We start from the raw sequence: 17,790 nt of genomic DNA on the forward strand, positions 1-17,790 counted from the left end.
CGATGGCCACAAGGAAACCCTTAATTCTGCTCCTTCCCCATCTGTGCCTTCCCCAGTGTCCCCATGTCATGGAAGTACACCCCACTCTCAGTACAAACACAAGTGTGGCCCTTTATCCTCTCCTCCCTCTGCAGTTCACATGCACCAGTGAGCCCAGTAACAAACCCAAATCTAACTCTTCTGTCTTTAACACACCACTGTGTTAGTGTGGGTTACTCTTGCTGTGAGGGAAGGGTTTGTCTTGCTTATGCTTCCACATCACTATCCATCATCAAAGAAAGTCAGGACAGGGACTCAAACAGGGCAGGAACCTGGAGGCAGGAGCTGATGCAGAGGCCATGAAGGGGTGCTGCTAACTGGCTTTCTCATCATGGCTTGCTCAGCCTTTCTTATGGAATCCAGGACCAAGAGCCCAGGGATGGGCCTCCCCTATCAATCTCTAATTAAGAAAATGCTCTGCAGGCCAGCCTGATCTGATGGAGACATTTTCTTAGTTGAGAAAACTAAGAAATTAAGAAAATTTCTTACTTCTCTCATGACTTTAGTGTGTACCAACGCTGACATAAAACTCTCCAGCACAGTTACTCAGCCTAAGCCGCTGTCGCTGTTCCTCTGCGCAGAGGACACGAAACTGTCCCCTTCCTCCACATCACACCTACCTACCTTCCCCATAAGCTCCTGGAGCAATTTTTCCAAATGCAAGTCATACGGTGTCATCCCCTCCCTTAAACGGCTTCCCATATACTTGCAAGTTCTGATTGGTTGGATTTGTTTTATTTTATTACTTATTTATTTGGTTAGTTTGGTCAATGTAACTTAAGCTGACATTTACCTGGGTAGAGGTGGCCTCAGCTGAGGATCTGCCTTTATAGATTAACCTATGGGCAAGTCTGGGGAACATTTTCTTGATTGATGATTGATGTGGAAGGGCCCAGCCCACTGTGGGTGGTGCCATCCTTGGGCAAGTGGTCCGGTGTGTGTGTGTGTGTGTGTGTGTGTGTGTGTGTGTGCAAACTGATCAATCCATAAGGAGCAAGCCAGTCGGTAGTTTGCCTCCACAGCCTCTGCTTCAGTTCTTGCCTCCAGATCGCTTGATGATGAACTATAAGCTGTAAGAGGAAATGAACCCTTCCCTTCCCAAGTGTTTGCCACAGCAAAAGAAAACGAACTAGGACATCAATATTTTAGCTCATAAAAGTCTGTCTCGGTTGTGTATGGTGGTGCATGCCTTTAATTGCAGCACTTGGGAGACAGAAGCAAGTGGGTTACTGAATCTGAGGCCAGGCTGGTCTACTTAGCAAGTTCCTAAAAGCCAGGGCTACATAAAGAGACCTAGAGGGAGAAAGAGGGTCTCTCCATGTAGTGTTGGCTGTCCTGGAGCTTGCTATATAGCCTAGGCTGGTCTCAGCTCATGGAGATCCTCCTGCCTCTACCTCCTGAGTGCTGGCATTAAAGGTGTGCACCGCCACACCCAGCTCTTGTTTATAGTCAGGCTGACCATTCTGTTTCCTCAATAACAGGACCGTTCTCGCCTTTCACGCTTGACCTGGGCTGTTCGTCTGCTTCAGTCAGATTCCCATTTAAACTGACCACAGCTTAAAGTGTCAACTTTCAAAGAGGCCTTCCTTTAATGTAGCCCATCCCATTACCTCGCATTACAGTCCACATGGTACCTAGAAATCCTAGTAGTTTCCTTTTGGGCTGTGTATTTATCTTCCCTTCACCACTAAAATGTCAGTTATATAAGACCTCAGCACTTGGCAGTTCCTACAAACTATCATGAAGTTCTGTTGGGTCTGCTCATCTTTCTGAGTTCTGATTCAGAAAGCCATCATGTTCCCTTTTCCGTCTTTTCTGTTTCTTCCCTCCTTTCTTTGGGATGCTAACAGAGCCACAGCACACTTTTTTCCCCTGGTAATTTGGGCTTCCTTACTCCCTTACTTCTAAAGCATTCCTCCCACCTCGAGGCTCTGAGTGATCTTTCGTTTTCTTCCTCAAGGCACGAGATCACATAGCACGGGCTGGCCCTGAGCTTGCTATATAGCCAAGGACAGCCTTGAACTTCTGACCCTTCTGCCTTTATGTCCCTAGTGCTAGGATTTCAGATGTGCACCATCATGCCTCAGTGCTGGGGACTGAGGGCGGGGCTTCAGGCATTCTGGGTAAGCACCAGGCATGCTGGGTAAGCACCACCAGCTGCCCTATGTCCTGAGCTCCTTAGTTTGGCACTGCCATATCCCAGGGCTGCACACATGGTAAGTGTTTACTCCATTTTTAAACAACAAATCTGAAAGAATTTCCATCTTGGGCTTCTATTTTCCCTAGAAAACAGGAAGCAAAGTAATGATGCAAAGATGAAAGAAACAGAGCAGCGAAGAGAGGGGTGGGAGGAAGGGCTGCTGGGCTGTGGCGGCCGGGTTGGGGCTAATCTCCATTAATAACATGCGTTTTCCCATTGACTACAGACGCACACTTGCATGCACCCAGCATTTAGAACTTGACTAATACTAATAGTGTGCACAGCTCAGTTGGTATGTGCATTAACAATCCCACTTACACTTTCATTATGCAGGACTGACATACTCTAAGGACTGACTGAAGCACACCATGCAAGCTCAGAAGACAGACTAGCAAACACGCAAGACACAGTCACCCAGTCTGTTGTAAGTAAGGCTAACATCCATAATTAAGGGCCATTTAGCTCAGGCCAGGCATGGTGGAGCACACCTTTACCAGCCTGGTCTACAGAGCAAGTCCAGGACAGCCAGGGCTATTACACAGAGAAACCCTGTCTCAAAAACAAACAAACTAACTAACCACTTAGCTCTAATTCATTTTACAAAGCAATAAAAATGCTAGTAGATCTATAAAAGTGGTGATCATGTGCGTTACTGTGGATATTATGCTACAACTTGTCATTCACAAAAGCATGTGGCCAGACGTACCTACAGACCTTAACATCCTATGACAGACGCCTGCTCACCCATGCTCCCTGATGCTCTAGTCACAACAGGTAGGACATGGACACAACCTACAAGTCCTCTGACTGATGAATGGATAAATCATGAAATGTGCAGGGAGACAGAAGGGACTGGAAAACACCAAATGAGGTAACTCACACGTAAAGGCAGAAACGCTGTGTGCTCTCTGATTTGCGGATTTACTGTATAACTTGGAATAAGCACAGAAGCCAGGAAAGTAGAAAGGGCCTAGGGGAGAGGGAGGTGGTATGACCCAGGTTCTGTGGGGGGGGAAAGGGAGATGGGGGGGGCTTTAGAGGTCTGGAGGGAAAGTAATACAGAGGGAGAGGGAAGAAGCAGAGATAAATAACATCAAGGATGTTTGGGGAAACCCCAGGAAAATGCATAATTGTATGAGATTACTTTAAGTAGAATTATGGCACATGAGGTGATAATAATGTTGTCTGCCTCCCCCCACCCCTACACACACACACACACACACACACACACACACACACACACACACACAAAGGGCACAGACTATCTAACCAAACCCCCAGTGCCAAGAATGGGTAACCAGATTAAGAGCACTGGCTGCTTTCCCAAAGGTCCTGAGTTCAACTCCCAGCAACCACATGGTGGCTCACAACCATCTGTAATGGGATCCGATGCCCTCTTCTGATGTGTCTGAAGACAGCGATAGCGTATGTGTACTCACATGCATAAAATCAATCAATCAATCTTAAAAAGGGGGAGGGACCTTCCTTTGAATTGTTGGTCAGGGGCTTCAAAGGATCCCTAAACAATATAGGCCATTGCCATTGTCCCTGGTTGTGTTCTAGAGCTGGAACGCAGCACACAGGACACTGGACTTGGCGTGAGCTGGAGCTGACCTAGGAGCCCCTCCCTGAGGACCAGTTCTCAAAGTATCAGAAGGTGCCGTGCAAGCGGCCAAGGGAGAAAAGCAGTCAGCAGTCCTACCCGGCTGTGAGGCCCACAGACCACAGTGACTGCCTGGCAAGTTATCCCAGGGGTGCAATAGTGGCATTTTTCTTGGGGTAACCAGAAGTTGTGCAACTGGACTTCAGGCCACTCACCAGGATGGATTCATAGCTAGCCAGTACTAGCTATGTCCGTAAACTAAGTCAGCTAGCTGTAGCTGGAGAGGTCACAGAACCTACGGGAGAACTTACTACCACCATTTTCCCTAACCAGTATAACTTCTAGCTACACTCTCAGTGATTACCCTTACACCCACAGAAACGTGCAGCTCTCACCCCTCGTTAAAGAACCTCCTCTTTCCATTCATCTATTACAGAGATTCATACCTGCTCCACATGCAGGGACTGAAGTACATCTCTAAAACAACCCTACACTCAAGGCTCAGGGAAAAATCACAGTCATGGGTGTAGAAAGATTTGAAGAGGCAGAGGACCAGGACCCCTACTTTTAAACAGTGTCTTCTAGACTTGGCAGGGAAGTAGCACCCACGGAATCTCAACAATATGGCTGCCTAAACATGACCAGCTGACACAACAGTGTGGATGGGGACTACTCAAGGCCTCACCCCAAACGGGAGACACACAAGCCATCAGTGCTTAGTGAGGGGATGAGCAGGTCCCCTGCAGATTATCCTAGCCCAAGTGGTCCACCCCAAACACATGTGCAACAAGCAACAGAAATGGATTCAGTAGGGGTGTGTGTGTGTGTGTGTGTGTAGCAATAAGAAGTCATGCATTTGAGAAGGAGTTGGGGGAAACAGGAGTTGGAGAGGGAGGAGGAGTAGACATGTGTAAATGTAAATACATTACTCACATATGAAGTTCTCAAAAAAATGAAAAACAAAACAAAACAAAAAAACCCAGTAAACATAAAGAATGTGGCCAGTGTCGGCCCATCCCAGAGAGAGCAAAGCTGGTCGGCTAAGATACAGGCAAAGGTAGGTACCGGTTTCTCTTCCTATCTGCCTTGTGCCCAGGTTGATCACGGGTGTTCCGAAAGCGCCAACCTCTCGCACGCCGCAGCTGCTATTCCCAATCATGCAGCCAGCGTGGGCGACCAGCTGTATGAACTGGTCAAACGGGACGTGCTTGACTGCACGGAAATTGGGGTGATGCTCGATGCCCTTCTTCCGCATCACTCGAACCATCTCCTTGCTGCCTGTGAAGTGATCACATCGCATGATGAAACACAACCGTTTAATCAACGAGACAAAGACGTACTTCTTAGTGATGAGTGCAGCCCTAATCCTCCTACCAGTTACTAGGAAAGTAGTCACGTGGCCATTCATCTTCCCCTGTCTTGTGCTGGGATTTTCATGAGCAGCTCTCTGCATCTCATCCAAGAGCTGATACAGTAGCAGGTGGGGGTTTCAATTAGAACTTAGCAAGTAAGCATATTTTGTTAATACCTCTGTATAAACTTTCCGCACAATTAAGAGGCTAAAACAAGCCAGCAGTTTCTAAGCAGGCAGGGCATAGGCTCCATACAGAAGCTGGTTAGAGTGGCTTTGCCTGACTTTGCTCACATTTTCCCAGACCCCCACCTTGGTCAACTAAACTCCAAGGCAATATGGATAGGGTCCAGTACCACAACTGGTATTTTTTTATAAAACGCATCACTTTAAAACACTTTAAAGCTATGAGAAAAAAAACAAACAATACTTAATGATCTCCACTCCCTTGTCTTTTTCTTTTTCCACTCTTGTGAGTGACCACACACAATGCCCATTGGTCATCTGACTGGAAGACGAGACACTGACACTAGTGCAATGTTCACCAGTGGATAGAAGCCATCACCCACCAGAAGCTGTGCATGTGTCTCTTCTTCTTTTAAACTCTATGTGGCAAGACAGGCAAATGGGCTCAGGGTCCAATGCCCTGCAAGATGGCAGGCCACTTTCCTAACATACCAACCCCCACCTGCAATTATTGGAGAACATGGCACTCCAGGAGGTCCTGATATTCCAAGGCTCCGCTTTGGTGTCAAGCCTAAGCCACAGGCACTAATCTAGTTCTCCCCCACAACCCACCACGGGCAAACTGCAGGCATGCTTGGGCACTAAGCCAGATACTAACAAAGGTCTCTGTTGCTTCATAGACAGCAGAGGCACGGGTGGGGACCTGACCTAAGTAATTTTCCTTTAAATTGGAATGCTTTTTTCTTTGAGTCAGTGTCCCATGGGCGCCTTCCCCCTCAGCCTCCTAAGTAGCTGTGACTACAGAGTCACACCACACTATCTCAGGGTCCATTTTATTTTTAACAGAAGGAAATTATCTCTAATTCTAAAGTGAACACATTCAGGAAAGTCACTACAACAGAACACATCATTTGGAGCTAAGCGGATAGATTATAATTACTTAGAACTTAAAGGGTCCAAAAGAAACATAAAGGTTTTGAAATACTGTTATATTGCCTGATCAAAACCTGGCTTGAGTCTTGTTTCTTCAAGCACAAAAGATTCTTCTGGGGCTGGAGAGATGGCTCAACAGTTAAGAGCACTGACTACTCTTCCAAAGGTCTTGAGTTCAATTCCCAGCCAACCACATGATGGCTCACAACCATCTGTAATGGGATCTATCTCTCTGACCTCTTCTGGTGTGTCTGAAGGTATCAATGGTATACTCACATGCATAAAATAAATAAATAGATCTTTAAAAAAGGAAAGAAAAGATTCTTCTGGAGTAGAAGGTGATGTCTTAGCATTTCAAAGAAAAGGTCTAACTTGTGTTATGAAAAGAACCCAGAGTTCTGCAGAGAGTAGTGTTCACACCAGTATCTGAAAATCCCTTAGTGTCAGGCCCTGATTTCACCTCCGTCTTTTATATGTCAGACCCCCATCAACTTGCCTACGATCTCGATTAGCCCCAAAGTTCATGGCTCTCAGGTATGCGATCACGCACAGCAGGCCTGAACATGGACTGGCTGGGGACTCCAGATCCAAACTACCTAAGCTGAGCATCACTCTTTGAAGCATAGCTGACGTAAATAGGAAAGAAAACAATTAATAACAAAGTCATCTTACTGAAGCCAGTGGCATCAATACTTGCCAAAAGACACTCTTCACCCTGACTTCTAAGGTTTACGTCTCACAGGCCTCAGTTTCTTCTCAGTGGACACAGGAGGGAAAAGACTAAATACGAGAGCAAACTGCACCCGGCGAGATCCTTTAAAAAGTATTTATTTCCTACTGTTTCCGCTGGACTTGACAAAAATATCAAACATCTTGATCTACAGCAAGATAGGTGACCTTTGACTAGAACGCATTTCCCAAGAGCCTTTAATAATAAGATCCAAGGAAAGGTGACAGGCAAGAAAAGAGGTGGCAGAGATTAAGGTTTGAAAAGGTAGAGGGTGTAATCTCATCTTCAGGCTCCATTACCTGCATCGATATTTGGAAACAGAACTAGGGTCCTCTTGTTAAACGAGATCAGGGCATCCAGTGTTAGCTCAAACATCTTTATGGAATGCTTAATGTCAGTGGTCACGGGATGCTGCAGGGCAACGATGTAATCCTTACATTTTACATCATCGCCTGTTGAAAGAAAGGAACCACAGTGCTTCGTTAGTCAAGACTCGTGTTGGTGCTGCTGTTCGTTTTTGAGGTGGAGTCTCACTATCTAGTGTGGCTGGCCTGGAACCCATTTTCAAAGGTGAAGAGGGAGCCAGCTTCTCTCATATGGTTAGCAGAAGTGTTACCAGGTAACCTCACTACTGGTACCATAATCGATAGGGAAAGACCAAGTACAGTTCTCCCAACCCACAGTCACGACACGTGGTGCTGTGATGTGAATAAGCTCATTCCTGGCTGGTAAACAGAGGAATGCTGTCAGCCTTCACCATGGTGGCCAAGGTACTGGTAACCGTCCTCACAGTGGAATCCAGGGCACCGATGTCTATGCAGATGATATGCTCCAAAGGATACCAGCTCCTCTCAGAGTCTCTTCACCCCTTCATTATTTTGTCTACCTATACCTTGAAAGCATACAGAAAGCAAGACTCCAATCTCTTCTCAGAGGGCGTTCTTTGAAAGGGAGAGGGTCACCTCACCCTAGGAGTCTGGGAACTAAAGCCAGCGCTCACTAATCAGGTAGTCGGCTACGCTAGCCCTGAGGGCTGGGATGCTAAGGACCTCTACAGTCCCGTGCAAAGGAGCTTTGGACACATGGATGGGGAGGGAGGGAGTAAGCAGACGACTCGGGAAGGACTTCAGCAGTCCCCTCCATGAGAGGTCTCTACTTCTCATAGACCTTCTACTTTGAGTGTAATTTTTAAAACTTTATTTGTTATTATTACTAGTGAGAGGTTGTGGGCATGCTATGGCATGCACAGGGTGACTTTCAGTTAGTTCCCTTCCACCGTTTAGGTCCTAAAAACCAAACTCAGGCTTGGGTCAGGTGTCTTACCAGCTAAGCCATCTCACCACCCTGGACTGTTTGGTTTTGTTTTGACACGGGGTCTCCTGTGTGCAGGCTAGCTTTGCACTCAATAGCCAAAGAGAACCTTGTACTCCTCCCAAGTGCTAGGATTGCAGGCATGTGGCACTGTCCCTGACTAGGTGCTGTTTGTTTGTTTGTTGTCAATTTGTTTTTGAGGCAGGGTCTCACTATGTAGTGGTGGCTGACCTGGAACACATTTCCCTTTCAAAGAAAGTCCTCTTTCTTCTGAGAAAGAAAGCTCAAGCCGCTGAAACAAAACTATCTATTCCTGGCATTGAAGTCTGATATTTACTGTGTGATGTCTGTCACTTTTCAGAGTTTAATCTATCTTTTTGACCTTGCTAATATTTCATTGGGATCATATTAATGTTCAGGTTATAAAGCTGTATGTTGTAAGTGACCCGTTCAACTTATTTTCCTATAAGCACAGTGAAAACAAGAGAAGCCGTTAGCGGAGAAGCCAAACGTGGTATTTGTACAAAATGCATTGTTACCAGATTGACAATTCTGTTCACTGTCTTGTGTTTTCTTCTTCCCTGGTTTAAAAAACAAATCAAGGGGCTGGGTGTCGTGTGCACACTTGTAAGCCCCACACGTGTGAAGATGGGGCAGAAATGCCGCAAGTTCAAGACTAGCCTAGGCCGTGCAGTGAACGCAAGGATAGCCAGAGCTATAGAGCAAAGCTCTGTCTAAAAATAAATAAATATAAAAACTAGAAATCCAGGTTTTGCTCTTTCTATAATGGTCAAATAGGGCTCAAAGTCTGAATTACAATCTTAATGCACTGTTTCTTCATTTAAAAAATTAGCATTCTTTTGTGGGCATGATGTGGGGTGGTGTGCATGTACTGCATACACATGGGGGTCAGAGGTCAATTGTGTGGACTCCGTTCTCTTCCCAGCTTTATATGGGCTGTCAGGACGGCTCTGTCAGGAGGCCACAGCCTTTACCACTGAGCTTGCTCTCTTGCTGGCCAGCAACTCTCACTTTCTAACGGTCACTTTTTACTCTTTTACACTTTGCTGTTTTTCAGTGGTGTATTTTTATAATAGCGCAAAAGCTGATGGCGTCACCAGGGTGGAGTGAGGAATATGTCCTCAAACCCCGTGAGACGGAGAGGAGAGACACATGTGGCCCACCAGCACTATCACCTACCCAAGGAGAGGCGTGTAAGAAGGGATTAGCTTAACCATGAGACAGCCCAACCCTTTCCTGCTTTAGTATGCCTACATTAAGAACAGAGCTAATTTGGGCCTGTCAAGAGGCTCAGTGGAGAAAGTGCCTCTGCTGGCCCTGACGACTGGAGCCTGAGCTCCGGGCCCACAAGGTGAGGGGGCTGACTCCCACAGTGTCCTCTGACCTCTCAGTATACTGTGGCACACACGCACATAGACACACACAAAATAAGCTTAAAAATAGATAAAAGTAACACTTTATTTCTTTGATTATGCAATTACCAATTTCCATTCTTTAACTTCATTATTCAACGGGTCTGTTTCCCATAAAAAGTTCTAAATAGACCATTATTCCTTACCTCCCAACACAGTACTTTCACTGTAGATTTGGTTTTCTGCTTTGTTTTGTTTTCACTGTATAGCACTTGCTGTCCTGGAACTCACTCTGTAGACCAGGCCTGGCCTCGGACTCAGAGACCGTGTGCTGATATTAAAGGTGTGAGCCACCACTGTCCGGCAGGGTTAGCATTCTTACTATTAAGTAACTTTTCAGACTTGAAGGCTTATTTATGAAGACCACAGAAAACAGTACCACACCTGCCACTGTTTAATAACCAACACCCCTTAAACTGCTTGGTATAAGCATGGACCCATATTTAAAACAAAAACGAAAACAACAAAAAACAAACAAAACCCCGCAGGTTTGAATCAGGCATGGTGGCACACACCTTTCATCCTAGGACTTGGAAAGGAAGCAGGGGAAGGAGGATGTCTGTGAGTTCAAGGCTGGCCTAGTTTATATAGCAAATTCCAGGCCAGGTAGGGCTACACAGGAAACCCTGCCTCAAAAACAAAACAAAAACAAAAACAACCAAAGCCTGAAAAACCCAAAACTAAAAAAGCAGGTAGTGTTTGCCCATTATCGCAGCTGCAGCATGTGGGAAGACAAGAAACTCTCAGGGGCCGGTTGCCCAGCCAGTTTGGCCAAATCAGCAGCTGCAGTTTCAGTGAGAGAGTCCATGTTTCAAATCATAAGCAATAGAGAAAAACACTGAGTATAACCTCTGGCCTCCACACACACGTGCACACTTGTGTGAACATATATCACATGCACACACACACAGGGAGAACAACAAGTGTCCATTATAATAAAAAATCAAAGGCAGAAAACGTCAAGGTACCCTAACCTCACATTGGAAAAGAATATATAAGGAACTAGGTTTACATACTTTCTAGCTGGTACAGAAATGACATCATATTATACAATGTTATAGCTTACTCCCAACCTATACGCCTGTGTACACATGTGCACGCCTGTGTACATGTGGAGGTCAGGGGGCAACACTGGCTGTCTTCTTCAACTGTACTCCACCTTCCTCCTGAGACAGTCTCTCCTACCAAATCAGAAGCTTACCAATTAAGCAGGATGGCCAGGACAAGGGTGCAGCACCACAGCTGGCTTTTTTATGTGCGTTCTTAGGGATCCGACTCAGGTCTTCATGCTTGTAAGCCAAACCTCTGACCCAGTGAGCCATCTCCTTGTCCTTTTTCCCATTTGTTGACAAAGTAAGAGCTGTGCCCACGGACAGGTATGGTATCTATCATGTGTGTGCAATCCTAGCACTAAGGAAGTAGATGCAGGAGGGAAAAAAAGATGTTGATGGTGGGGGAGGGCTGGAGAGATGGCACAGCAGTTAAGAGCTCTGACAGCTCTTCCAGATGTCCTGAGTTCAATTCCCAGCAACCACACAGTGGCTCACAACCATCTGTAATGGGATCTGATGCCCATTTCTGGTGTGTCTGAAGATAATGACAGTGTAGTCATATATATTAAAATAATTAATTAATTAAGGAAAGAAAAGAAAAACAAACAGACAAAACCAGCAGAAGGCCATCGGGTTAAGTGTTCATGTCTGCTGACCCGAGTTCAACCCCTAGGTCACACTGTGGAAGAACACACTGACTTAGGGCTGTCCTTAGACTCTATATATGCACATCATGATTTAAACACATACACATGTGCAAATGCACACACAATAATAAAATTAATTTTTAAGAACTACCCGTATGAATATCATTTACTAAAATACTAAAGTATTTAAAATACCTAAGGAGTAAAAGCACTCCATGTACAACATTTTAAAATTCAATCCAGCATGTCTACTTTATAGATAAACTTGGAGGTAAATATACAATGCAAGGCAAGAACTATGCCGCAAAAGTCTTAGCTCTCTGGCTGCTAATAGAATACTGTGTCCATGTGTTTCCAGAGAGATTGAAATATGCCCAATACTTTGTGGCAAAACAACCATTAACCTGAATAAAGTTTGAATACATACCTAGCCACATCCGAATGATGCTCATATAGTCTTTGTTCTTGGCGGAGAGCAGTTTGTCATAGGAAGGGCAGCCTGCCAACAGGATGCGGTCGTGGTCCTCGCACATAGAGATCAGGTGCTGCTCTGCACTTCTAGTGCAGCACACATGGTAGTGAGCCAGTTTTGTTATGGCGTGTCTGATAGAGTCATCAATGGTCCCGCTGACCTCGCCTCCTTCAATGTGAAGGATGCGGATGTTCATCAAGGCAGCAGACGTAGCCAGAGCAAGGGCGTCAAATCGGTCTCCGTGAACAATCATGATGTCGGGCTTCAGGCGATTGAGGACGTCCGGTAGCTTCACGAGCGCTAGGCCTACCGACTCTACCATGGCCGCTTCATCTTCCCCTCTAACAATCGTGTGGAGCCTGGTGTTAATGTCAAAGTCATCTTGCTCAATCATGCGGTATGTGTTTCTAAACAGGAGCAACAAGACGGGACACCGTGTTCTTATATAAGAAGGCAACAATGCTAGCCCTGAAGTGAGATACTTGCTTACTTTTTTCTTGCTAAAACAAGTAATTACTTTGAAGTATAAGCTGTAAATAGTGAGCAAAGACCATAACTGCATTTATTCAGGATTCACATTGTCACATAAAAAGCCAGTGGCTGTCGCTCGGATCAAGAGAAAGCCTTCCCTGGAACGCTCAGCTGTGTGGCTCCGGGGCAGCACCAGGAGGGGGGAATTTTCTTTGAGGGCAGAACAAAGTTTGACTTTTAATAATGGTCAGGCCTTTTACTTTTTTATTACTCATCTGCTTTTTTTTTCCAAGAATCAATTGGCATTTTAATAGGGGGGAAAGTTTCCAAAACACAGGGTTTTTGTTTTGTTTTGTTTTTTAACAATTAATTAATTAATAAAACAAGAAGCAGGGTACCAGGATGCCTGGCATGGCAGTATACTATACATTTCTTTTAACTTTTAAAATGATTTCTTTAGTTAGTATGCAAGAAAACAATGGGGTCATCATGACACTTTACACACAACATCATTATACTGTGTTCTTACGCTCGCTCCCCCCGCCCCCACTCCTTCGTAGTCCCTTCTGCTTTCACATCACACGGAGTCTACGGCCCTCTCCTGTCCCCTCTCTTCGGCCTACTGTCTACTCTCATATCTGTGCATATAACAAATACATACTTATATATTAATTCAAATCTATGTTCTATATGAGAAAGCAAACAGGCCACCTGTCTTTCCAAACCTGGCTTATTTTACTCTATGTAATTCTCGACAGTTCCCTCCATTTTACTGAGTCATAACTTCATTTTTTTTTAAAGATTTATTTATTTATTTATTTATTACATGTAAGTACACTGTAGCTGTCTTCAGACCCTCCAGAAGAGGGAGTCAGATCTCATTACGGATGGTTGTGAGCCCCCATGTGGTTGCTGGGATTTGAACTTCGGACCTTCGGAAGAGCAGTCGGGTGCTCTTACCCACTGAGCCATCTCACCAGCCCATAACTTCATTTTTTATGGCTGGATAAAATGACACTGTGTATCTGAGCCGCATTTCCTTCAGCTATCCCTCTGCTGGTCAGCACCCAGGCTGGCTCCACACCTTGGCTGTTGTGTACCGTGTGTACATGTGTGCTATGATAAGCAGGGGTGGGTATGCACGAGCCTGTAATGTGCTGACCAGATTCCTTTGAGAAGTACAGCGGCAAACATTTCTACTTGCCTTTCTGTGATTGAGTGAGGGCTAGTTTCCCATGTCCCCCCCACCCGTGTGTGTGTGTGTGTGTGTGTGTGTGAGAGAGAGAGAGAGAGAGAGAGAGAGAGAGAGAGAGAGAGAGCGCCCAGGGCCTCCTGCATGCTAAGTAAGTACCAATGCTAAGTAAGTACCAATGCTAAGTAAGTACCACACTATATCGTGAGCTCTAGTTTTATTTTTCATTTTGAGATAAGGTCTCACTAAGATGTCTAAGCAAGCCTGAACTTAACATCCTCCTACGTAAACCTTGAGAGTCGGCGGGGTTATAGGCCTGCAGCACTCCACTCATCCAGTATTTAAAATTACTTTTATAGAGCTTTTAAGGGGTAACTGGGAGAAATACGCTCATACGAGCTCTTCTGACACTCCTACAAACTGCACTTGTTTTTCTAGTTTGAGTTGAATATTTACTCCTAATATCTCCTAGTGATGACAGCACTACAGGCCGTAAACTTACTTCTTATGAAGGGAGAAAGTGACCCACAGAGCATCCCCTCAGCTCTGTAGTCTGTTATGTGTGTTATGACTTATCCATAGGTCAGTTTCCACACTAGCACTAGGTTCCGTGCTGGCAGGGGCTTCATTCGCTTCATTTACTCTCACATTCAACTCTGGAAAATGTTTTTAGATTTGCTAATTTTCTTTCACGTGTGTGAGTCTTCTGCCTGAGTCTGGGTTCTCTCCAAGGGCGACAAGCGCTCCTAACTGCTGAGTCATGGCGCCAGCCCCCCATTCAAGTCCTAGAGAGTGTAAGAACGCCAACTGAAAACAACCCTGAGAGGAAGTCCTTATAATTCCACTGTAAATCAAAAATGTCACAAACTGAAACTGCATTCAGGCACTTTTAGAAGTCCACACCTGCCTGCTATCACAGCGTTTGGAAAGCAGAGGCAGGAGGCCTGCTGTGAGCTCGGACAGGCCTGGTCCACACCAGCTTTAAGCCAGGCTTGCTACATAATGAGCATCTCAAGACAAACAGACACAGCAAAAAGAAACTGCAGTCTATACGCCTATTCTACCAGACACCGCGGTAGAATGGTCAGAATGGCAGAATGGTCAGGTGAGCTGGGTGTGCCTCAGCACCCTGAGTTCTTACTGCATACTTCTAGCCCAGGAAAAATCCAAATTCAATCTCTAACGCACAGTGTCTACTGAATTCCTATCCCTTCAGCTTACTTATAATAAAGCTAAAATATCCTTAAACTGAACCAACATAAATCTGGGACTGTGCAAGTTGAAATAGAAAGCAGCTTATTTTTGTGGCTGATTTTTTGTCCTTTTAAAGATGTTATCCCGTGAGTGGTACAGGCACCGCGCGCGCACGTGTGTGTGTGTGTGTGTGTGTGTGCGCGCGCACGTGGGCGCACATGCTGTGTTGCACTGAGGACAGCTTTCAGGAACTGCCCCCTCCCACTCTGTGTAGGCCCCAGGAGTCAAACTCAGGACATCAATCAGGCTTTTGAGGAGCCGTCTCCCCAGCCAGCCCACACTTTCCAGTGTCTTGTGAAAGTAAGTTATACAAAGCAGGCATAGGAATGTGTACCTAAGTCCCACCTACTTGGGAACGGAGGCAGACGGCAGTTAAGTCCTAGACTTGGGAATCAGTCAGCAACAAAACCTGAGGAAAACAAAAGGCCAGCATGGTGATGCATCCCCCTACTTGGGAGGCAGAGGCAAGAGGATCACCACAAGTTCAAGTTTAGCCTGGGCTACCTATTAATTTCCAGGTTAGCCTAGGCTACATAGATAGATTCTGTGTGTCTTAGTCAGGGTTTCTATTCCTGCACAAACATCATGACCAAGAAGCAAGTTGGGGAGGAAAGGGTTTATTCGGCTTACACTTCCATGCTGCTGTTCATCACCAAAGGAAGTCAGGACTGGAACTCAAGTAGGTCAGGGAGCAGGAGCTGATGCAGAGGCCATGGAGGGATGTTCTTTACTGGCTTGCCTCCCCTGGCTTGCTCAGCCTGCTCTTATAGAACCAAGACTACCAGCCCAGAGATCGTCCCACCCACAAGGGGCCTTTCCCCCTTGATCACTAATTGAGAAAATGCCTTAGAGTTGGATCTCATGGAGGCATTTCCTCAACTGAAGCTCCTTTCTCTGTGATAACCCCAGCTGTGTCAAGTTGACACAAAACTAGCCAGTACAATTGACCCCTTGTCAACTTGACACACAAACACATCACTAGTAAGCCTCAACCCTTACATTCTTATTCATCCCCAAGATCTAAACAACTTTAAAAGTCCCACAGTCTTTACATATTCTTAAATTTTCAATCTCTTTAAAATATCCATCTCTTTTAAAATCCAAAGTCTTTTTACAATTAAAAGTCTCTTAACTGTGGGCTCCACTAAAACAGTTTCTTCCTTCAAGAGGGAAAATATCAGGGCACAGCCACAATCAAAAGCAAAAGTCAATCTCCAACCGTCCAATGTCTGGGATCCAACTTACGATCTTCTGGGCTCCTCCAAGGGCTTGGGTCACTTCTCCAGCCATGCCCTTTGTAGCACACGAGTCATCCTCTAGGCTCCAGATGCCTGTACTCCACTGCTGCTGCTGCTCTTGGTGGTCATCTCATGGTACTGGCATCTCCAAAACACTGCATGACCCCTTCAGTCCTGGGCCATTAATTGCAACTGAGGCTGGACTTTCACCAATGGCCTTCCATGGCCTCTCACAGTGCCAAGCCTCAGCTGCTCTACTCAACTCCTTCATGCCTTCAAACCAGTACCACCTGGGTGACCCTTACACATTACCAAGTCCAGCCACAGCACAAGGTACAACTTTGGCTATATCTGGAACACAGCCACTGTGCTCTCAGAAAACACTTCCCAGAAGATGTCACCTCAATGATGCTGGTCTCTTCTTAATCACCGCTAATTTCTTAGCTCCAGCTAACCAGCATCAATAGTCCCAGTAATGCAAAGTTTTTGCTTTGGTAGTTCTGGTATCTTGTTAATCACAGCTGATTCTTCAGCCCCAGCTAACCAGAACTACAGAATCTTCACAATCAAAACAGCAATGGCCCTGAAAAGAGTCTTTAATTTTCCCTCTGAAATTTCACAAGCCAGGCCTCCATCTTCTACACTGTTCTCAACATTATCTTCCAAGCTCCTACACAACATCCCACAGAGCTCTTAACAACGAATGGATCTTCAAGACCAAAGTTCCAAAGTCCTTCCACAGACCTCCCCAAAACATGGTCAGGTTGTCACAGGAATACCCCACTCTGCTGGTACCAATTTGTCTTAGTCAGGGTTTCTATTCCTGCACAAACATCATGACCAAGAAGCAAGTTGGGGAGGAAAGGGTTTATTCGGCTTACACTTCCATGCTGCTGTTCATCACCAAAGGAAGTCAGGACTGGAACTCAAGCAGGTCAGGGAGCAGGAGCTGATGCAGAGGCCATGGAGGGATGTTCTTTACTGGCTTGCTTCCCCTGGCTTGCTCAGCCTGCTCTCTTATAGAACCAAGACTACCAGCCCAGAGATCGTCCCACCCACAAGGGGCCTTTCCCCCTTGATCACTAATTGAGAAAATGCCTTAGAGTTGGATCTCAAGGAGGCATTTCCTCAACTGAAGCTCCTTTCTCTGTGATAACCCCAGCTGTGTCAAGTTGACACAAAACTAGCCCAGTACACTGTGTATAAATTAATTAATTTATTTATTAGACAAAAATGAGCTAGGCATGGTGACACATGTCTGTAATTTCAGAACAAGGTTATTCTTGGCTACATACAGAGTTTGATGCCTGTCTGGGCTAAAAGAAACCGTCTCACAAATTGAAACAAAAATCTCCCTAAAACAAAAACTATAAAAAATAAAATAAAATCTGTAAAATGTATTCTCATAGTTTAAACCTGAGAAGGTACAAGAAGGTTATGTGAAGTCCCTCACAGTCTTGTCTGCACGTTACTCAGCTCCTCACGTTAGAAGGTACCCAAGCACGCACGCACGCACTTCCCCTTAGTACTAGCTGGGTTTCCTACTCAACAGTCTCACCAGCAAATATTACCTTTCGACCTCAGGGGCTGTGGCTGCTTCCACTTCCTGGAGCGCCTCCTTCCTGCCAGCCTTCCTGCCCAAGCTTTGTCACACAAAACCTACTGAGACTTTCACCTC

The 17,790-nt window shown here is 45.6% G+C and overlaps 1 protein-coding gene across 5 annotated transcripts in view; it reads right to left on the bottom strand.

Annotated features, from left to right (window-relative positions):
* Window positions 1-17,790, bottom strand: part of Gne (glucosamine (UDP-N-acetyl)-2-epimerase/N-acetylmannosamine kinase) — a 50,103-nt gene that overhangs the window by 13,789 nt on the left and 18,524 nt on the right. For 3 of the 5 annotated variants that reach the window (NM_015828.3, NM_001190414.2, XM_006538073.4), the window contains exons 3-5: window positions 11,913-12,364; window positions 7,342-7,494; window positions 4,908-5,120 (exon numbers count right to left, since the gene is read on the bottom strand). In NM_015828.3, coding sequence (NP_056643.3) covers window positions 4,908-5,120; window positions 7,342-7,494; window positions 11,913-12,364 — 818 coding nt within the window. Of the gene's footprint in view, window positions 1-4,907; window positions 5,121-7,341; window positions 7,495-11,912; window positions 12,365-15,223; window positions 15,284-17,790 lie in introns of all 5 variants that reach the window. The other 2 variants (XM_030253655.1, NM_001357539.1) reach the window with 2 other exon arrangements.

Source organism: Mus musculus, chromosome 4, assembly GCF_000001635.26.
Source record: "Mus musculus strain C57BL/6J chromosome 4, GRCm38.p6 C57BL/6J".
NCBI classification, from domain to species: Eukaryota; Metazoa; Chordata; class Mammalia; order Rodentia; family Muridae; genus Mus; species Mus musculus.